The 23,646-nt window shown below is 38.2% G+C and overlaps 1 protein-coding gene across 2 annotated transcripts in view; it reads right to left on the bottom strand.

Annotated features, from left to right (window-relative positions):
- FAM114A1 (family with sequence similarity 114 member A1) overlaps positions 1-23,646 on the bottom strand; it is a 78,982-nt gene that overhangs the window by 53,468 nt on the left and 1,868 nt on the right. For both annotated transcript variants that reach the window (XM_043969508.1, XM_043969507.1), the window contains 2 exons: positions 10,652-11,013; positions 2,502-2,589 (listed from right to left, as the gene is read on the bottom strand). In XM_043969508.1, the coding sequence (XP_043825443.1) occupies positions 2,502-2,589; positions 10,652-11,005 (442 nt within the window). In that variant the 5' untranslated portion in view covers positions 11,006-11,013. The remainder of the gene's footprint in view (positions 1-2,501; positions 2,590-10,651; positions 11,014-23,646) is intronic.

Here is a 23,646-nt window from a genome sequence, read left to right as displayed (position 1 = left end):
GGATTCAGGAGGACCTGAGTTCAAATCCAAACTCAGACACTTACTAGCTGTGTGACCCTGAGTAAGTCATTTAACTCTCCTTGCCCTGCAAAAAACAAACAAAAAAACCCCAAAAGAACTACACAAGAAAGATCTTAACATTGCCAATATCTATGATGTTATGGTTACTGATCTAGAGCCAGACATTCTGAAGAATGAAATCAAGTGGACCTTAGAAAGTATGGCTGACAATAAGGTTAGTGGAGATAACAAAATTCCAGCTGAGCTACTTAAAATCCAAAAACATAATGCTGTTCAAGTGCTGCATTCAATATGCCAGGAAATTTGGAAAACTCAATTTGGCCACCGGATTGGGAAGGGCAATGTCAAAGAATGTTCAAATAACTGAACAATTGCACTTATTTCATGCATCAGCAAGATTATGCTTAAGATTCTGTTACCTTGGCTTCAGTAACATATGAGCCAAGAATTATCAGAAGTACAGGCTGGTTTTCAAGGAGGCAGAAAAACTAGAGACCAAATTGCCAATGTTTGCTGGATTATGGAGAAAGCAAGGTAGTTCCAGAAAAACATTTACTTCTGCTTCATTGACTACACTAAAGCCTTTGACTGTATGAATCACAACAAAATGTGGCAAAGAGATGGGAGTACCAGATCATCTTGTCTCCTGAGGAGCTTCTATGCGGGTCAAGAACAATGGTTGGAATCAAACTTGAACAACTGATTGATTTGATATTGGGAAAGGAATACAATAACATATATTATCAGCTTATTTATTTAACTTGTATGTAGAGTACATTGTGCAAAATGCCAGATTGGACAAATCAAAAGCCAGAATTAAGGCTGCCAGGAGAAATATCAACAATCTTAGATATGCAGATAATACCACCCTGATGACAGAAAGTGAAGAATTAAGAAGCCTCCTGATGAGGGTGAAAGAGGAGAGTGTCAAAAGCTGGCTTGAAGCTTAATGTCAAAAAAACTAACATCATGGCAACTGATCCCATCACTTGCTAGCAAATAGAAGAAGAAATGAAAGCAGTGTCATATTTTATATTCTTGGGTTCAAAGATCACTGTAGACAGTGATTCTAGCCCTAAAATTAAAAGACACTTGCTTTTTGGAAGGAAAGCTATAACAAATCTGGACAGCATAATATAAAACAGAGACATCAACTCATCAACAAAGATCCATATAGTAAAAGCTATGGTTTTTCCAGTAGCAATAATATGGCTGTGAGAGCTGGACTATAAGGAAAGTTGAGCACAGCAGGATTATCACTTTCTAATTGTGGTGATTGAGGAAACTTTTAACAGTCCCTTGGAAAGCAAAGGGATCAAATCAGTCAATACTTCAAAAAAATTCAGATTAGTCATTGGAAGGTCAAATGCTAAAACTCAAGTTTAAGTACATTGGACCCATAATGATAAGACAGGACTCATTGTAAAAGACCCCAGTGTTGGGAAAGATTGAAGGCAAAAGGAGAAGGGGAAGGTAGAAGATGAGATAGATATTTAGCTTCATGGAGGCAAAGAACATGAGCTTGGAAAGACTTTGGCAGATGGTGAAGGATAGAAGAGCATAGTATGCTATGGTCCATGGTGTCATGAAAGGTCAGGCATGACTGAATGACTGAATAGCAAACAACATGGAGTAGTGGAAAGGACGCTGGCTATAGTTTAGAGAGACTTCAGTTTAAATTCTGTCTTTGACGTGTACTGGCCATATGGTCATGGATAGACAAGTCACTTAACATCCCTGTACTTCAGTTTCTTCATCTATAAAATGGGGATAATACCTACAGCATCTCCCTCACAGGATTGTTGTGAAGATAAACCAAGAAGTTTGTAAGCTTCAAATGCTATAGGATTATCAACTCTTATTTTACTCTCTGAGTCTCTTAAAAAGGTTGGTGGTTAGGTAGGTCGTTAATGGCAGCTCCTATTGACCTAAGAAGGCCAATGTTTGCTCCCCTTGTCTCTGGGCCATAAGGATACAGTGGCAAACACGCAAGACAAAGGTGCAGGCACTTTCCCCCAGGTAACACCATATGGGTTGTACCTGCTATATCATAAACCAAGCAAACACCTCCTGATGTGTCTAAAGCTGTTGGGGGTGGAGGCAGGGTGCAGGAGAATATTAGAGGGGAAAGGAAGAAGGATGAGTTGTCTTTGTCTGGGGCTCGATGAGTTGAGCTTGAAATGCCCTAAGGGAGAACAAATGACTCAGGGAATGCCATCTTGTATCTTCCCTATTCAGGTGAGCACCTCTGTGCCTTGGTTTAGTTTAATCCTCCTATTTGGAATACCTCCCCTTCTCCTGCTCTCTAATTTCTATTTGTGTACACTAAGGTCATAAATTTAAATAAATACTTAAGCTTTAAGGGTATATCACAAGAGGCAAAGGGTTGATGGAGATAATGCTTAACTCTACCAGCATATGGTACAGTCAATTTATCCAGTCCTATTAGAAAAGACTCCAGTGCATTGTATGATACTTACCAACTGTAGCAGATGCAGATGACAAAAGGGACTTTCCCCAGGATCCCCATCCTGTCCACCCACTTCCTTGAGAAGAAGAGTCCTCATCCTAATGGAGGACAAATTAATCACATTAGCCACCAGTTTATTTCCTCCAAAGAAAAAGAATAACAGCAAACCTTTAAAATGAAGATTATAAAAATCACTAACAGTTCTGATATAATGGTTTAAAGTTTAACAGGGTCATAAACGTACCCCAACACACTTTACAATGTGCACTTTGGTACCAAATCCAGACTGGTTGTATTAATGGTTTCTGAGAGCCAGATTAAAAAACAAACAAACTAACTAACTAACTAATTTATTGCTCCCTGTCTCCCAGTTCTCTGATTCTTTGGAATTTAATGGCAGGAAACATGAGGATTATGTGAAAGAAATAAGTGTCTTAAATAGGATGGAATGATCACTTAAAAATGTTTCCAACAACTTTATCCCTTGTAATATTTATAGAGCTGCATTTATATACCCCTCAAAATACAGTTAACCTTCAAATCTGCACCCAATGTGGGCATGAATACAAAATATCATAGGTAATCTGGGCAAGTGAATTAAAGGGAACCTTAATCAGTGAATTGAAGGGAACTTTGGCTATAGAAATGAAACAATGGAATATTCTTGTTGCCTGGATTTTTAACTAAAATTAAATTTTAATTAATCTTAATTAAAAGAAGGTAATCAAGAATTGGCTATGGGAAATATCAAACTCATTAACAATGACCCCCTACCCATATTTTCCCACCTTGACAATTTATCTTCTTAGTCTATTTCCATCATTTGCAGGCAGTTTTAAAAAATGTATATAATTGGGGGCAGCTAGATAGCACAAGGGGTAAAACACCAGCCCTGGATTCAGGAGGATCTGAGTTCAAACCCGACCTCAGACACTTGACACTTACTAGCTGTGTGACCCTGGGCAAGTCACTTAACCCTCATTGCCCTGCCCCACCCCCCAAATTTTTTTTAAAAATGTATGTAATTGAATTTATTTAGTCTTTTATCTTCACCTTATTCCCCTACAATAGAGTAATACATTATTTATACAATAATTTATTTTTGTTAAAGATACTCTCTTCCTTTCTCTATTTTGTATATTCATCTGGAGCTTACTGTGGTATATGATGTAAAATAGTGATCTATATCTGATTTTTACAATCTGCTTTCCAGTTTTCTAGTGGTTCTTGCCAAATAGTGAGTCATTCTCCCAGTACTTATGTTCTTGGATTTATCAAGCTAATTAACCATGAAAAGAGGAGTTAAAAAAATAAGGGAGGAAAATTAAAACATTTCTATAGATGTTATCATTTTTCTTTTTTTCTTCTTCTTTCTTTCTTTTTTTTGGGGGGGGGCAGGGCAATGAGGGTTAAGTGACTTGCCCAGGGTCACACAGCTAGTAAGTGTCAAGTGTCTGAAGCCGGATTTGAACTCAGGTCCTCCTGACTCCAGGGCAGGTGCTTTATCCATTGCACCACCTAGGTGCCTGAGGTTATAGTTTTTCTATATTTGTCCTGAGTAAATTTAAAATACCATCTGTCTGTAAACAAATATGATATTTTTACAACTAATAGGCTATAGAAATTGAAATACTGATTTATCATGTAAGAAAAAAGTGAGAAACATTTATAATGAGTAGGAGGGAAAAAGCTCATTACTTCTGAAAATGTAAAATGCAAGTAGAGTTTTTGGTTTATACTTTGATTTGACTCAACAGAACAATAGAATCTAGCAGCGATATTTTGCCATGGTAAGCACAGCTGAAAGTCTGATTAACAATATCCTTTCATTGGAACAAATCACTACTCAGGATCAGGGAGGACTAATATTGGCATGGGAGTAAGAGCTTTTGATTCAGACTGACAATATACTTAATATGATCTGACAGCTGGTAATTGACTAGCAAATGGAAATAAATGTTACCTGAATCTAGGGTTTGGTTGTTGTTGAGGTTTGTTTCCCCTTAAATAAAGGCTACTTATATTTTCTTGCTTAGAAAATTTTGATGGGCTATTCCTCCAGTTTTACTCATGGCTTCCTTCTCCTCCTATCCCAAACACAACCATTTTTAATGTTTAAAATATACCTGGATGGGGGGCAGCTAGGGGGTGCAGTGGATAAAGCACCGGCCCTGGATTCAGGAGTACCTGAGTTCAAATCCTGTCTCAGACACTTGACACTTACTAGCTGTGTGACCCTGGGCAAGTCACTTAACCCACATTGCCCCGCAAAACAAAAACAAAACAAAACATAAAATAAAATAAAATATACCTGGATGGCACAGTGGAAAAGATGCTGGATTTAGAATAAGGAGAACCCAGGATTAGAAACCAACACTTATTAGTTGGATAACTCTAGTTAAGTTACTTCTGAACCTTAGTTTCCTCCTTTTTCAAATGGGATAATGATACTTGTGCTTTTTAAATCACAGAGTTATTAAGCAAAAAGGATGTTCTAATCCTTAAAGCAGTGGAGAAATGTGAATTATTACTACTAGCATGAAGTATCTGGAGGTGTTTAATCTAGAGAAGTCTCAGGGAGAACATGATAGCAGTCTCCAAGCATTTGAAGGACTGTTACATGGGAGAGAGGTTAGATTTATTCAGAAAACTAAGAATCAAAAACTAAGAAGTTGCACCTTAGTGCAACTCTCTAAAAATTAGACTTGTTCAATGGCCTGGCTCCTGAGGGAGTGTATCTCTTTTACTAGAGTGGTTCAAATAGAAACATGCTAGTCATTGGTCAAAGATTCAATGCTGGGAATTCCTGTATCAAGCAAGGGATTGGACAAGATGACTTCTATGATCTCTCTGAACTCTAAGGATCTATTAATAATTCTAAATAAACATTTGTTCCTTTTGATTTTGAGGGGGAAATCCTGAGAACCTAAAAATGTTTTTTCTCTATAGTTCAATGAATCTTCAATCTGTTATGTATACTACCCAATTATTAGCACCTATATGTAAGCTTTGTCTACAGGTTCTAAAAAAGTGGAGCAGGGGGCATCTAGGTGGTGCAGTGGATAAAGCACCGGCCCTGAATTCAGGAGGACCTGAGTTCAAATCTGACCTCAGACACTTGACACTTACTAGCTGTGTGACTCTGGGCAAGTCACTTAACCCTCATTGCCCTGCAAAAAATAAAATAAAATAAAATAAAAAATAAAAAAGGGGCCAAAAAATGGAGGAGAGGTCAGAGAAGAGAATCAATGATAGGAGGGGCTTGTATTCTTCTTGGAAACTGGTCAGACTGGGAGAGGAGAGGGGAGACAAGTAGATAGAAACAGCCAAAATGACTGATTAGACCATATTATCAAAGGAATTCTACCAACACTTGCTTTTGTCCTACTACAACCTATTCATGATTGCTGTATGCAAATGTTGACCTTGTATTGACCTTAGGTCAATACATCTGTTCAAGCTGCAGCCAACCTTTGCCATAATCAGTATAAAACGTTAGGAACTCCACCCATAGTGCCCAGTTTTGGAGCCATAGCTGTGGATAGACCCGTCTTCCTGGACTAAGGTCATATAGGTAGCTTCACATTCCAGAACTAAAGGAAGGCAGTTGCCCAAGGTGCTTTGGTGAGGCACAAACAGGGATCACTTTGTCTTTTTGTATAAGCATGGTCTACTGGTGGTCTATATGCTATTTGTGAACCCTCTAGTTAGATTAGAGGTAGGTGTACCTATGTTTCTATTCCTTGAGAGCCATAACTAGACTATATCAATTCCATGTCTGTTTCTCCATTGTTACTGTGAGTAGAAATCCTTAGAAAATGCCAAGTGCCATATGCAGGATAATTGCAGTTTTATAAAGCACTTTCCTCACAATTTTGCAAAATAAGCCATTTTACTGATGAGGAACTGAAGTTCAACAATGCCAGTAAGACCAGTAATAATAATAGCTAATAATAATCACTAACATTTCTATAGTACTGCCTGTGTGCCAGGCACTGTGCTAAGTACTTTACATATTATCTCATTTGATCATCACAACAACCCTGGGAGATATGACCCCTATTTTACAGATGAAGAAACTGAGGCAAGCAGAGGTTAAGTGACTTCCCCAGTGTCACACAGCTAATAAATATCTGAGGTTAGATTTGAACTCAGGTCTTCCTGGCTTCACACCCAGTGCCACCTGCCTTTAACAAATATAAGAAATACAAAGGAATCTGCAGACTTATGCATTACTTTGTATTTCTTATATTTGTTTGATTGAACACATAAACACATCTTGCAAACCTTAAAGTGATATATAAATGTCTGCTGTTATATTCTTTGTGACAGATCATGACAAGGGGAAAGGGAAAGAGAAGTATCCTCAGTACAACCACAGCTGGAAAAAACCAACCACAGCTCTAAATTGAATGTGGGTGAGTTTCCATAGTGTTACTGTAAAAGTACTAAGTTTCAGCTATAATATGGGTTAAATTGGCATTTGAGGTCTAGACTGGGAAAGCCACATGTTGCAGTGCATAGAACATCAGACTTGAGCTGAGTCCAAATTGTGGCTCTAATATTTGCAAGCTGTATGACCTTAGGTAAATTACTGGATGTGTGTCTCTATTTCATCATTCAAAAGGAGGGACTTAGACCAGTGAGTCAAATGGAAATAGAAATGAATACCTCCAGGTGGATATTGACTTAGAAAACTATAAATGAACATTATCGATGTTGTATTGTATCTTTATTGCTACTATGAATGCCATTTGTTGCTATGGGAGAATTAATTCTGGATTTCAAACAATTAATTTATAAACAAACTCTTAGAAAACAGTTCATTTGCAAGTTTTGGAACACTCATATTTTAAGCAAAATTACATAAAGACCACACGTTTGTGAAAGTAGCAAAATGACCCAGGGAACATAATATCAAATGAAGTTAGAGACGTGATTTCCTTTTATTAATTCTACTATTAGCTACATGACCCAAGGAAAGATACTCTAATTGTCTTCGTTTATAAAATGAGAACAAATAAGTTTAACCTTGTGAAGGTGAAAAGAATACCAAGACAATGAGGTCCTTACATTCATATTACTGAACTTGTTTCCTCCTTTGGATCCAAGAGCATATGAACAAAAGTCTTCTAGGCTGGGGCATGGGAATGAGGAGGGTATGAAAGGAAAAATTTCTCTTAGTATTCATCTGTCCTGGGGCCAGCTAGGTGGTGCAGTGGATAAAGCACTGGCCCTGGATTTAGGAGGACCTGAGTTCAAATCAGGCCTCAGACACTTGACACTTGCTAGCTGTGTGACCCTGGGCAAGTCACTTAACTCTCATTGCCCCACCAAAAAAAAAAAAGGCATTAGCATTCATCTGCCCAGAATGGGTTGTTCACCCAAGGTTGTGAGGTTCCCTTCACTGGAAATATTGCATAGCATAGCATCATTAGATCTATAAGAGATCTTAGAGATGGAGATGATGACAATTGTGATAACTGGCATTTATCTAATACTTTAAGGTTTGTAAATGGCTTAAACATATTATCTTATTTTTTATGACAACAACCCTGGGTGTTAAGTGTTAGTATTATCTCCATTTTACAGACGAGGAAATTGAGACAGATATTAAGTGATTTGTCCAGGGTCATACAGCTAGAATAGTATTTGAGACAGGATTGGAACTCAGGTCTTTCTGCCTCCAGGTCCAGCTTTCTGTTCACTGCACTACCTAGCTGGTTTAACAAGATGCTTTTGTTTTAGATGCAGATGTTTTAGAGGATACTCAAGCCATACAAAAGAGGCAGAACTAGATGACCTCTAAGAGTATATTATTAAGGGGCAGCTAGGTGGTGCAGTGGATAAAGCACCGGCCCTGGATTCAGGAGAACCTGAGTTTAAATCTGACCTCAGATACTTAACACTTACTAGCTGTGTGACCCTGGGCAAGTCACTTAACCCTCATTGCCTTAAATCTTACCTGAGGTCGGGATAAGCCCCTCAGTCACAGCCAGCCAGCACAACTCTTGGTGGGCTGTACAATTCCAGTTCAAAGTAAGTAATGATAGAATGTTCTGGAGATCTAGGGTCTGGTAGTTGTGTAGCCAGAGGTCACTGACAAACACAGCTTATACACCTCCAAATAAAGATAAAACCCATTGTGTGACTTCCATGGAAATGTCAGTGATAAAATTCTATATAAAAATGTTAATATTTTCAAAGAAAAAAACATGTAAACATATTGTACATATTATACAATCCAATTGACTGTGGCCTATTTCCTAGCTATTCTGATAGGTTTTGAAATAAGGCAAATTCTCCTTCTGTAACTACTGAGAAAACAAAAAAGGAAAGAAAATGTTCATTTTCTATACACATTATTTTCTGATATGACTTAAGATACCTTTTTGTGGGTCAATGGTAAGAATGTTTTTCTTTTCTTCCCAGAGGCTAGACAATGGGTAAATAAAAGATAATAAATACATACTATTGTCAGGGATAGGATCTGTTTCTTCCAATCCACAAAAGCTTCTCCTCTACCAATGCAGATTACAAGCTCCCCCTCCAAATTGCTTTTATAATGTGTCTTCTCTGCAGCATTTGCCGCTGTTGAGTACCCTCTCCTAAATATTCCCTCTTCTATGAGTTTTTGTGACACTGCTATCTCTTGGTTCTTCTCCTAGCTCTCTGGCTGTGTTTTCTCAGTATCTTTTCCTGGATCATCATCCATGGCAGGCCCCCTAACTGAGGGGATCCTCGATGTTCTGTCTTGGGTCCTCTTTTCTTTCCCTCTATACTGTCTCACTTTGGTGATTTTATTAGCTTCTCTATGTTTTCTATGTAGATGACTCCCAGATATATCCATCCCTAGCCTCTCTCCTCAGCTCTGCTTTCACACCTAGGACTTCCTATGGGACATTTCAAATTGGATGCTTTATAGGAATCTCAAACTTGAGAAATCCAAAACAAAATTCACCATCTTTCTCCTCAAACCCATTTCTCTTCTGAACTTCCCTCTTTCTTTTTCAAGGTACCATTATTCTTCCAATGACCCAGGTATACAGCCTCAGAGTCAACCTTGACTCCTCATGCCTTCTCACTCCGTATATTCATTAAGTTCCCAAATTTTGAGGTTTCTAACGCTACATCTCTTGCACACATCTATATTTCCACTCATGTAGCAACTACCCTAGTTCAGACCCTCAGACCCTCTCACCTGGATTATTACAATGTTCTTCTAATTGGTCTTATGCCCTGTCTCTTCCCACTCCAAGTCATCTACATAGCTGCTAAAGTGAATTTCCCTAAACACAAGTCTGACTATATTTTCTATTCAAAAAATTTCAGTTGCTTCTTATTACCTCTGGGATCATTTATAAACTCCTCTGTTTGGTATTTAAACATCCTAGCATATTTTGCCTTCCCAGAATCATGACATATTACTTTCCTCCACAAATACCACAATCCAACCAAACTGACCTTGCTATTGCTCACATACTATATCCCATCTCCCATCTCAATGCCTTTGCATTGCCCCCATGGCTGGAATGCACTCCCTTGTCTCTTGGAATTCCTAGCTTCCTTCTAGGCTCAGTTTAAGCACTACCTTCTGCACAAGGCCTTTCCTTGTTCTCTCATCTGATAGGTTCTCCCCCAGGCTATCTTGTATCTCTGTGCAGCACATATTTTGTATATATCTATATGTGAATGTTGTCTCTCTCCACCCCCATTAGAATGCAAGCCCCTTGAGAAAAGGGACTATTTTGCTTTTGTCTCTATATCCTCAGAACCCAGGACAGCGTCTAGAGCTTAATAAATGCTTGTCAATTGATTGATGTCATGGACATATTGGCTTTTTGTGTACTGGAAAGAGGCTCTGTATGCTTGATTATAAGATGCAAATATATTGTTTTATTTACCCTTTCTCTAGTCACTTAAAAAAGCCCTTGAGTGTGTGTATGTGTGTGTGTGTGTGAATATATTATTTAAAGTAGTTGTTCTCTCGGGTTTTGTTTTCCAATAAAAAGGGTTGATTCTTTGAAGGCAAGGATAGCATTCTACACCATGTGAGTATATGTATGTATGTTATATCATCTACTGCTCCTAGCAGAGTGAGGAACAGAAAAATGTGTTATTTAGTAAAAATTTAAGTTGAATTATATAAATTCCACTTACCTGGTTGCTTTGCTCATTCAATAACACTTCAGATGCAGGGTCTGGCTCAAGACTTACAGACTCAATGCACTCAACAAGTACATCTTCTGTTATTCCCCCATTAGAAGGAGGTTCCTTTGCAACTGTGTCTTCTGCCAAGGGATTGGTATGATGCTGGGTACCAGCCACTTCTTCATCCTGTACTTTTATGGTTTTGTCTACCTCTTCTTTCAGTTCGATTGGTGGAGATTCATTCAAAATTTCAGGTGTTTCATGGTGTATTGCAGGATCTCCAAGTAAAGAATCCGTATCAGGGACCTTGCTTATTCCAGTTTTTTCTTCAGGTATTATAGTGTTACTTGTGTCTTCAGACATTTTTATTCCTGTTCAACATATAGATTTTTAAAAAATCATGTTAATTAATCTGTGATTGCAAAGTTTTTCATTGAAAATATCTAGCCATGTCTCTTTGTTGCAGACAAGTATACCCAGAAATAAAACCCAGAAATATCAAATGCCTTTCTACAAGTAAAAAAAAAGATCACTGGATCATGGGTTTAGCATTGAAAGGGACCTTAGATGCCATTAAGTCTAATCACCTCATTTGATAGATGAATAAACTGAAGCATAAGGCGGTAACTTGCCCCAGGTTACACAGTTAATAAGTATGTGAGGCAGGATTTAAATATAAGTCTTCCTTACTCCAAGGCCAAAGCCAAATCCATTACTTCATGCTGGCTCTCAAGGTTTCTATTATATAAGGTATAAAGATCTTGGAATTTTCATGGGGCTTTCTATTTGGTGTCAAGGAAAACATACTTGGAAACTGTCCGTTGAACTATATATGACTTGAACATATTAAACTAAGAGAATTATCTGTACTAATAAGTGGAAGAATCAACATAGATAAAAACCAAACAGACTGACACAAAATAACTTATATTAAGCTTTGAAATATAGTCAGAAGTAGTCACCTATTTGCTGTGACATAAACTTATACCAACCAATCCTCCCAAACTCATTCTTCTATTTGTAGTCTAAGATTTGACTGCGTAATGGCAAAGGAGGGAGGAGGAGGGAGAAATGAAAGGGACAGAGGGAAAAAAACAGTTCTTCAATTTTACCAATCCATAATTTTTTTTTTTTTTTTGCGGGGCAATGGGGGTTAAGTGACTTGCTCAGGGTCACACAGCTAGTAAGTGTCAAGTGTCTGAGGCCGGATTTGAACTCAGGTATTACTGAATCCAGGGCTGGTGCTTTATCCACTGCACCACCTAGCCACCCCCCATAATTTTTTTAAAGTCAGAAAATTCTACTTTTTGTGGTACACATACTTTTTGGGGTCATGTTAAGCTTCATATTACAGTGAGTAGTCAAAACCACTTGTATTCAATGACACACATAGGATGCATTTTTCAAATTTTGCCCAAGATACATAAATACCTTGGCCCTGCTCTGATCGGAGGTTTCTCCAAAAGGGGTTGATGTGGGGTAAATGAATTGTGGCAAGTATGGCACGTGCTCACTGACAATGTTTTAGATACAGAATCACAGGATGTGAGAGCTGAATGGGACTTTGGCAATCGCCCAGTCCAACACATATCTAAACGGGAATGTCCTCTACAATATATTGGGCAGGCAACAATGCAGCCCCTGCTAGAAGGTTCTCCTGGTAAGGGAGAAACCACTAATCCCATTGAAGCAACCAGTGCCACCTTTGGACAGCTCTATCAGGAAGCTTTTCTTTATATGAAGCCTAAATTCGCCTTACTGCAATCTCTACTCATTCCCACCTTTCCTTCCCTCCCGTTTTCTCTTCTGCAAGCATTCCAAATTCCTTCAATCCAACCTGATATTGAATGCTTTGTAATCTTCTTTCTATCTGGTCAGCCTCCTCTAGATGCTTTCCAGGTTATGGATACCCCTCCTAAAATGTGATACCTAAAACTGAACACAATACTTAGACGTTGTCCACTCAGGGCAGAGTGTAATGGAACCATCACCTCCTTCCTCATTTATGGATGTCAGGCCTCTCAGTGCAGCCTAAGATCACATTAGCATTTTGGGGGTGGGGTGGGGTAGGGGCTGCTATATCACTCTCCTTGGTCACAGGAATCATGAGATCCTGCAAGTACAAAGCGTTCTGGCTGTCCAGTGGAATGTGTTTCCAGGTTTCTAAGTTGGGGCTAAAGTGGAAAGAAATTAGATTAATCTCCCTGTTGTAGGCTAGGATGCTAGTACACCTCTGGCAGCTTGGATTAAGCCTGATCTCCAACCAAAAGCATCATGAGCCAGGATACTACAGAACAGACCTGGAGCAGTTTGAATTAATTCTGCACCAGGGAGATTGACCTGAAGCTCTTATGTGCACCCTTTGGACAAGGAGTCTATGAGGACAGCTCTTTGGCTAGAGCAGGGAGTTTCTGACACTCTTCCTTTCCTAACCCAACCTTGTTAAAGTCTATTTTTACATGAGGGTCTCCCAAAATATTTTTAGGAATTACTCCTACTAACCCTTGGGCTCTGAGTGGTCCATTGTATCAGGTGTGGAAACTCTTCCTATGATACCCCCATAAGTTAATCAGGATCCTTCCTAATATAGATGTCTCTGGCATAAAATGATAGGAATATTTATCTGACAATAATGTAGATAAGATTGAAGAGTGTCAGCAAGTAATTATTATTGAATGTCTACTATGTACAAGGACCCATATGTATGTTGCTTAAAGGTTTATGTGTGGGCTGAAGTGGGAAGTCTCCATACTGTTTTCTTACTTCATTTTCTATTTTAAAAACTATTATTTACTTTAAAGCATTATTTTCTTTTTAAATCTTGAGTTCCAAATTTTCTCCTTCCCCCCACAAGTCCACCTCCCTATACTGAAAAACAAGCAATATGATATCAGGTATACATGTGAAATCATGCAAAACGTTTCCATATTAGCCACATTGCAAAAAAGGCATAAAATAAAGAGTGAAAATTATACTTCAGTTTGCATGCAGAGTTCATCAGTTTTCTCTCTGGAGGTGGATAGCATTTTTTCATAATGAGTCCTTTGGAATTATATTAGATCCTTGTACTGATCAGAGTAGCAAAGTCTTTCACAGTTGAGCATCATTACAACATTGCTGTTGCTGTGCACAGTGATCTCCCAGCTCTTCTCATTTCACTTTGCATCAGTTCATATAGTTTTTGCCATATTTTTCTGAAACCACCTCATCATCATTTCTTATAGCACAATAGTATTCCATCATAATCATGTGCCACAACTCATTCAGCCATTCCCCAACTGATGAGCACAAAAAGAGCTGCTATAAACATTTTTGTATATATAGGTCCTTTTTTTCCTTTTCCTTTGATCTCTCTGGGATATAAACCTATAGTGTTATTTGTGGGTCAAAGGATATGCCTTTTGGGCATAATTCCGAATTGTTCTCCAAAATTTAGACTAGTTTGCTATTCCAACAATTCATCAGTGTCCCTATTTTTCCTCATAGCATTTGTCCTTTCTGATAGGTGTAAGATGATGCCTCAGAGTTGTTTTACTTTGTCTTTCTTTAATCAAGTGACATAGAGCATTTTTTCATATAATAGATAAGTTTGAGTTATCTTATGAAAACTGCCTGTTTATATCCTTTGACCATCTATCAATTAGGGAATGGCTCTCATTTTTATAAATTTCCCTCAGTTCTATACCCAGTATATATTTGAAAAATGAGGTCTTTTCAGAGAAACTTGCTGTAATTTTTATATTACTTTATTGTCTATGGTACTTTTAGCAAAATGTAGTTTCCCTGACTATCTCTTTTAATTAGGTCTGTTTTTACTTTTGCTTTGTCTGGGATCATTTTTGCTACCCCTGCCTTTTTTGGCCTCAGCTAAAACATATCAGATTTTGCTCTGGCCATTTATTTTAATTTTGTGTATGTATCTCTGTTTCAAGTGTGCCTCTTATAAACAATGTCTGCTTCCATTTTTATGGGTGAGTTTATTTCATTCATAATCACAGTTATGATTACTGTGTATTTCCCTCTATCCCATTTTCTTCTATTTCTTCTTCTCTCTCTCTTTATCCTATTCTATCCTTCCTCAAAATCTATTTGGTTTCTACCTACTTCTTACTCCACCCTCCTTTTTATCATCACTTTCCTTTCTCTTACCCCCTTCCCCTCCTATCTCCCTATTAGGTAAGATAAATTTCTATACACAACTGAGTATGTCCAGATATAAATATAATATAAATATATGTTCTGACTTCTTTGGACCAATTCTGATGAGAACGAGGTTCAAGCATTGTCAGCTACCCCTATTTCCCCCTCTACTATATAAGTTCTTCCTTGTGTGCCTCTTTTATGTGAGAAAAAATTCTCTATTCTACCTCTCCCTTCTTCCTTCTCCCAGTACATCCCTCTTTCTCCCACCTTCATTTTTTTTTTTTGGAGAGCATTCCAATATAATCAACTTACACCCATGCCCTCTGTCTATGTAAATTCCTTTGAACAGCCCTAATAATGATAAAAGTCTTAGGAGTTATATAAATCATTTTGACCTGTGGGAATGTGAACAGTTTAAGTCAATTAAATCCCTTATAATTTCTCTTTTTATGTTTCTCTTGGGTCTTGAATTTGAAGGTCAAATTTTCTATTTGATTCTGGTCTTTCATCAGGAATGCTTAAAAAACCCTCTATTTCATTTAATAGATTATACTTAGGGTGGGTGATTCTTGGTTGTAATCCTAGCTTCTTTGTTTTCTGGAATATCATATTCCAAGGACTGTTCTCCTTTAACATGTAAACCATTAAATATTGTGTGGTCCTGAGCATGGCTCCACAATATTTGAATTGTTTCTTTCTGACTGCTTTAAATATTTTTTCCTTGACTTGGGAGCTCTGGGATTTAACTATAATATTCCCAGGAATTTTCATTTTGGGATCTCTTTCAGGAGGTGATAGATTGATTCTTTCAATTTCTATTTTGTCCTCTGGATCTAAGATATTGGAGCAGTTTTCCTTTATAATTTCTTGAAATATGATGTCTAGGCTCCTTTTTTATCATGTTTTTCAGGTAATTCAGTAATTCTTTTTTTAATTCTTTTTTTTCTTTTTGAATAAAAGTATTTTATTATTTTCTAGTTACATGTAGAGATAGTTTTCAACATTTGTTTTTATAAGATTTCCAATTTCAAATTTTTCTCCCTCCCTCCCTTCCCTCCCCCCGCCCAAGTTAGCAGGTAATCTGATATATATATAATAACATTAAACATATTTCTGCATTAGTCATGCTATAAGAGAAGAATCAAAGCAAAAAGGAAAAACCTCAAAATAGAAAAACAACAGCACCAAAACCAAAAGAAATAGTATGGTTCAATCAGCATCCATATTCCACAGGTTTTTTTTTTCTGGATTTGGAGCTCCTTTTCCATCATGAGTCCTTTGGAACTTTCTTGTACTTTTGTATTGGGGAGAAGAATCTAGTCTATCACAGTTGATCAACACATAATGTTGATGATACTGTGTACAATGTTCTTCTGGTTCTGCTCATCTCACTCATCATCAGTTCATGCAAGTCCTTCCAGGTTTCTTTGAACTCCTCCTGCTCATCCTTTCTTACAGCACAATAGAATTCCATTACATTTATATACCACAACTTGTTCAGCCATTCTCCAATTGATGGACAGCCCCTCAATTTCCAGTTCTTTGCCACCACAAAAAGAACAGCTATAGATATTTTTGTACATGTGGGTCCTTTTCCCTTTTTTATGATCTCTTTGGGAAAAAGACCCAAAAGTGGTATTGCTGAGTCAAAGGGTATAAACAGCTTTGTAGCCCTTTGGGCATAGTTCCAAAATGCTCTCCAGAATGGTTGGTTCAGTTCACAGCTCCACCAACAATGCATTAGTGTTCCAATTTTTCCACAGCTTCTCCAACATTTATTATTTTCCTTTTTTGTAATTTTAGCCAATCTGATAGGTGTCAGGTGGTACCTCAGAGCCGTTTTAATTTGCATCTCTCTAATCAATAGTGATTTAGAGCATTTTTTCATATGGCAATAGATAGCTTTGATTTCGCCATCAGAAAACTGCCTGTTCATATCCTTTGACCATTTCTCAATTGGGGAATGACTTGGATTCTTATAAATTTGATTTAGTTCCCAATATATTTTTGGAATGAGGCCTTTATCAGAAGTACTGGCCATAAAAATTGTTTCCCAGCTTTCTGCCTCCCTTCTAATTTTGGGTGCATTGCTTCTGTTTGTACAAAAACTTTTAAATTTAATGTAATCAAAATCATCCATTTTGCATTTCATAATATTCTCTATCTCTTGTTTGGTCACAAACTGTTCTCCTTTCCAAAGATCTGAAAGGTAGACTATTCCTTCTTCTCCTAATTTACCTATGGTATCTCCTTTTATGTCTAAATCATGTACCCATTTTGGCCTTATTTTAGTATAAGGTGTAAGATGTTGGCCTATGCCTAATTTCTGCCATACTATCTTCCAGTTTTCCCAGCAGTTTTTGTCAAATACTAAATTACTATCCCAGAATCTGGAGTCTTTGGGTTTATCAAACAGTACATTACTAAAGTCATTTACTACTGTGTCTCCTGTGCCTAGCCTATTCCATTGATCTACCACTCTATTTCTTAGCCAGTACCAAATAGTTTTGATGACTGCCGCTTTATAGTAGACCTTCAGATTTGGTACAGCTAGCCCACCTTCCTGTGCATTTTTTTTTCATTATTTCCCTTGATATTCTTGACCTTTTGTTTTTCCAGATGAAATTTGTTATTATTTTTTCTAGCTCTATAAAATAATTTTTAGGTAGTCTGATTGGTATGGCAATTCAATAATTCTTAAGTTATTTCTCTTTGATTTATTTTCTAGGTCAGTTGTTTTTACAATAAGATAATTTGCATTTTCTTCTAAATTTTTATTCCTTTGATTTTGTTTTATTATTTTTGATGTCTCATGGAGTCATTAGCTTCTCATTGCCTAATTCCAACTTTTAAGGAATTATTTTCTTCAGTGAGCTTTTATACCTTTTTTTTTTAATTGACCAACTCTGCTTTTTAAGGAGTTCTTCAGTGAATTTTTGTGCCTCTTTTACCATTAGGCCAATTCTGCTTTTTGATGTGTTATTTTCTTTAGTATTTTATTGTCTCTTTTGCCAAGCTGTTAATTATCTTTTCATAATTTTCTTGCCTCATTCTCATCCTCCCCACCACCACCACCATTTTTCCTCTGCCACTCTTATTTGTTTCTTTAATTCTTCCAGGTATTCTTCCCGGGCTTGGGTCCAAATAGCATTTTTCTGAGGCTGATTGTAGCTGTTTTCACATTGCTGTCTTTTTCTGAGTTTTTGTCTTGTTTTCCCTGCCACCTTAGTAGCTTTTTATGATCAAGTTTTGTTGTTGTTTGCTTTTTGCTCATTTTCCCAGCCTAAAATTGGTCTCTGCTCACCTTGCAGTGGGGAAGCATTGTCCTAAGCTTCAGGGTTTTTCATGCTGCTCTTTTAAGAGCTAGTTCTGGGGGCAGCTAGATAGCAGTGGATAGAGCACTGGCCCTGAATTCAGGAGGACCTGAGTTCAAATCCGACCTTAGACACTTAACATTTACTAGCTGTGTGACCCTGGGCAAGTTATTTAAGCCCAATTGTCTCACCAAAAAAAAAAAAAGAGAGCTAGTTCTAGAGGTCTGCAAGTTTTTGGTGTTTCCAAGGTGCTGTGATATGGCAAGAGGTGTGGTCACAACTCTCCCTTTTTTGTACTCTGTTCCTTACCCAGAAAAGACCCCAGATCCCCTATAGCCACAAGCACAAGCTTGGAACTGTGTGTCAAGTCCCCTGCTCTCCTATGGCCACAAATGCTAGCATTCTTTTTTGTCTTAGAATGGAGACCAAGGCCTCTAATTCCTTGTGACTGACCACAAATGATCCTCTCTGCCCTGGAACTGGGACCCAGAACTGTATATGGGTGTTAGAGTTACCAATTGGTGCCAGCTGCATGCAGTGCCAGCAAAGGCCTGCAATCTACTTCTGATTAGTTGTCTGACCTCTTTACTTTCTCTGGGCTGAGAGCTCCCAAAGCTGCAGCTGTTGCTGCTGTGGTGCCAACTTCCAAGGCCCAACACAGTTGCTGCTGCCATGATCTGGGCTGGCTCCCATCCCAGTCACACAGACCTCTCTTGCTGACCTTCTAGGTTGGCTTAGGCTAGGGAAAATGTCTTGCCCTGATCTTTTTTTTGGCTCTGCCACTCCAAGATTTGAGGAGTTTTTAAAAAAAGATGTTTGGAGGGGGATGTTGGGAGGGTTCAGCTGGGTGGTTGGCTCTAATCTGTGATATCAGCACCACTATATTTCTTATTCCATTTCCAATGAAAGCATGGAGGATATTCTAAAAGCCAAATTTGCATCAGTCCTCAAGATACCATGAAATGCAGGGTTTGCAGGCACCTCCTATGAGCCATTACTTATATGCTTTCCTTGGCTACCAATGGAAATTCTAGAGCAAAAATTCAAAACAATCTTAAATAGTCAACACACTATTAACCATGTAGACAAGTATTTTTATAGGATTAGGTTTTTTGCCCATATATATAATTTCATAGGAGTAGGGAACTGCTACTGAGGAAACACTCTCTGCAAATATAGATGTAGTTTATAGTCTTAGAATATTGAAAGGGAAGGGAGGCACTACAAGATTACATGACCTATTTAGGGTCATACAACCAACTTGTATCACAAGTGAGAGCTGAACCCAGGTCTTTCTGACTCCAAGGTCTATTGTTTTTCTTTGTCTCTTTGTTTCTTTCTTGCAAGCCAGTGAGGGTTAAGTGACTTGCCCAAGATCACATAGCTAGTACATGTCAAGTGTCTGAATCCGGATTCGAGCTCAGATCCTCCTGAATCCAGGGCCAGTGCTTTATCTACTGAGCCACGTAGCTTCCCCCTCCAAGGTCTATTCTTTTTTTTTTTTTTTAGTGAGGCAATTGGTGTTAAGTGATTTGCCCAGGGTCACACAGCTAGTAAGTGTTAAGTGTCTGAAGCTAGATTTGAACTCGGGTCCTCCTGACTCCAGGGCCGGTGCTCTATCCACTGTACCACCTAGCTGCCCCAAGGCCTATTCTTGATCCACTACCCCATTGCCTCTTTTTTTTTTCTTATGGGGATAAAATAGATAAATCTATAGTTAATCCAAAGTCTCTTTTCAAACTAATAGTTGCAACTTTTCTCTTCCATCAATGTTTTTGACCAAAGCTAAAAAGTGACATGGACAGGTGATGTGATGTTGTGAATAGTAAAGTCCAAAAGTCAGGAGTTAAAATCCTCCCTTTAACACTTGATACCTGCATGACCTTGGGCAAGTCACTAAACCTTTGAGACTCAATTTTTCATCTATAAAATGGGAATAACAGTATCTTTAGTTTCTATTTCCCAGGGTTGTTGTGGGGCTCCAATGAGATTTATAAAAAAGCATGATGCAAATTTCTAGGTACCCTAAGAATGTAATTTTGCTCTCTTTCTCTGTTTCTGTTTCTCTGTGTTTCTCTCTGTATTCCCCCCCACACACACACACAATATATAAATGTCCAATAGCAATACAGATCTAGGGAAAGAGAGTGCCATATGGGAATTTGGTACTAAAAGACCAAATACTTCTGAGGTACATAAAAGCTTAAGAGATTGTTCCTCCTTCCTCTTTCCCCCACACTGTGCTAGTTTTAATTTGTTGCTAAACTATTAATACCTAGATTGATATTGATTGATGGTTTGGCCAGCAAAGGAAGGTTGGCATATGAGGGATATGAACTTAGAACTGACCCTTTCAGCATATGAAGGTCTGCTTTTCTCCAACCCAGCAAAAACAATTGCAAAAACAATTCTGAAAACTCAGATCGATACTTAAAATATCCTTTACTTCTACATAAGAAATGGCTACCAATGGAAATTCTAGAGGGATTGACAATAGAACTGAGAGGCTGACAGTTTATAGCTAGGGACAAAGCTTCCTCAAATGGTGAGCAATGTGATTATTTATTCTAACCCTGCAAGAGCAAAAGGTCTGGGCAATTGGATAGTCTGGCTCAGCATAACAGAGTTTGTTCCTTCAAATCTCAGCTCAAATATGACCTTCTATATTAGACCTTTCCTGATTCCCCCTAGAGATAGTGTTTCTCCCTTTCCTTCAAAATCGCCTTGTATTTACTTTGCATGAGAAGCAGCCATGTTTTGGGGAATAATGATCCAACCTTGGAGTCAGGAAACCTGGGTTCAAATCCTGCCTTTGGAATATAATCATCCTGTAACTCAGCAAGTCACTTAACCTATCAGTCCTCTAGGCAAACTTTGTATGACTATCAATTATAGATAAGGTGCCCTACCTGTGTTGGCAGAGGAAGTTGCCTTATCTGAGAGGTCTCTGTATCAATGAAATGACAGGTTCGGTCCTGGTCCTTTATTTACTTTGTATGTACTTAAATATATGGATAGATTGTTTCCCACAACACAGCATCAGGGGAAGCTAGGTGGTGCAGTGGATAAAGCACCAGCCCTGGATTCAGGAGTACCTGAGTTCAAATTTGGCCTCAGACACTTGACACTTACTAGCTGTGTGAGCCTGGGCAAGTCACTTAACCCCCATTGCCCCGCAAAAAAACAAAAACAAAACAAAACAAACAAACAAAAAATACAGCATCAGCTCTTTGGGGGCCAAAGATGGTTTCATTTTTTTACTTTGTATCCCTACTGCCTAGGATAGTATCTGGAACATAGCAGACACTTAGTAAATAATCTTTGATTAATTGAGTTTAGGTAAAGAAATCATTAGAGACACAGTATTGCATAGTGGATAGAGGATCAATTTTAGTGTCCAGAAGGCCTAGGTTCAAGTCTTCTGGCCACTTAAATTCTCAAGGGCTACTACATTCTTTAAGACTGACTTACAGAATTGCCCTGTTTCTACTCTGAGTTCCCTATACAGACGAAATGAAAGATCTAGACTAAAAAAAGGGAGGAAGGATTAAGAGTAAATTGTTCATGTTCATTTAATATAGATTGGTACTGTAGAAATTTATTTTGATTTGGGGACCCTACCTTTAGGCTGAGATTAGAAAGCCTTAGGCCCTCAGGGTCTCTTCTGTGTGGGAGGTGCTGGTGCCCCTCCCCCTCTGCTTCAGCTGAGCCAAAAATCCCCGTGGGCTGTCCAAGATACCAGGTCAAACAGCTGGGGGAAAAAAGCCCCCGACTTTCTCTGACCTGAGCGGATCTATCCAAGAGATCCTGGACTTGTCCAGGCCAGGCTCTGGTGTAGCCTGTGCTGAGGCACGGGATGCTCGAGCATCCCCCCAGCCCTAGCCACAGCCCTGACTGGTGGATTGGCTTGGTGTGTGGGAACAAAAAGCCCTGAGATTTGAGGGGAGATAGGAAATAAATATATATATATATATATATATATATATATATATATATATATAGAGAGAGAGAGAGAGAGAGAGAGAGAGAGAGAGAGAGAGAGAGAGAGAGAGAGAGAGAGAGAGAGAGACCTGGGGGTTAGACTCAAGGGGGCTGAGAAGAGGACTGGAGGCTAGCTGACAAGATTAGAGGGGCAGCAGATGAGAGACGGGGAGCTACAAGGACGCAGGAGAAGGCTAAAGGACTAGGAGCAGAGAAGAGAGGCCGAAGGACAAGACTGATGGAGCAGACAGACAGAACAGGAGGCAGTGGAGACAACAGAAGTGGTCAGCACAGGGTACAGGTTGGAAAAAGTGAAGTTTAAGAGGAGTTAGAAGAAAGTAGCTGAGCAAGTGAAAGTACCCTGAGGCAAGAGGTGGCTAAGGCCCTTATTGTATTAAAAAAGTTCCAGGCCCAGCGGGTGGAAAGAGACACAGTAGAAAGAGATGCACTGCAATGCAATCAGGTTGTACATTTTATTTCTCTGTATTCTTAATTTTAAATAGTATCTCATAAATAAACTCTGCTTTGATTATTTAGTTAAGAGGCTTCTTAATATTTTGCTTATCAATTTGGGAATGGAGCAGTGTGGTGGAACTTTATAAATGGCCCATGCTAAGTTAATAGCAGTCAGATAGCCAGTTAGTCAAAAGTCCCCAGATTAGTCCTCTAGTCAGCTTTAGCCCCCAAATTAGGCTAGTCATTCAAAATATTTTCACATTTGAATGGTGACCTCGGCAGGACTCACGGCCCAATTATAATTTTCCTAAACTTATCATTTTCCATATATATTATATTGTTTCATAAGTACAATTATATAATTTTCCCAGGTTAGTTATAGTTATTAATACTTAATTTTTACAGTACTAAGCATCACCCTTTAGGCATTAAGTAGTATTCCCCCAATTTTTATCAGTTTTATCATTTCTTTTACAAATTCCTAACTGTAGAACCAAATTTGCTACAGTAAGCATCTGATTATACTAGAACCTTAAGGGGGCAAGAAAGGAGAGGAAGCTACCTGATCCTTTCTCTTTCTCACCTGCAAGAAAGTACCAGTTCTGGGCAACTGGTATTAATCTTTAAACCAATTTTTACTTAACCTTTCCGGGGCCAATATAATACATGTAGGTACACACACATATGATTTTTAAAGACTGCATTAATTATGATAAAAAATACTGACACTTTCAAAAGAACCACAATTAAAATATAATGATGTTTTTGATGACAGTGGCTGCAGAAAAGCAACAAATGATATAGTGATGGCCTTATAAGGCATATAAGAAAGTGCCAATCCCTACCCTGCCTTTTAAATAGTAAGTCTCCCATTTGTTCCTTGATACTTGAAATTTTGCTGCTAGAAATTCATTCCATAGGCTTAAACTGTATACTTGGTACAGGGTTCTTAATTTTTGGGGGGGTATCATTGTACCTCTTTGGCATCTAGAGAAGTCTATGCAACCCTTTTCAGATCAAAGTTTTAAAACTCATATAATAAAATACCTAGGATGACAAAGGAGACTAATTATATTGAAATACAGTTATAATTGTTTAAAATCTACAGAC

The sequence above is a fragment of the Dromiciops gliroides genome, chromosome 6, assembly GCF_019393635.1.
Source record: "Dromiciops gliroides isolate mDroGli1 chromosome 6, mDroGli1.pri, whole genome shotgun sequence".
NCBI lineage: Eukaryota > Metazoa > Chordata > Mammalia > Microbiotheria > Microbiotheriidae > Dromiciops > Dromiciops gliroides.
This window is presented reverse-complemented; position numbering and strand designations above follow the sequence as displayed.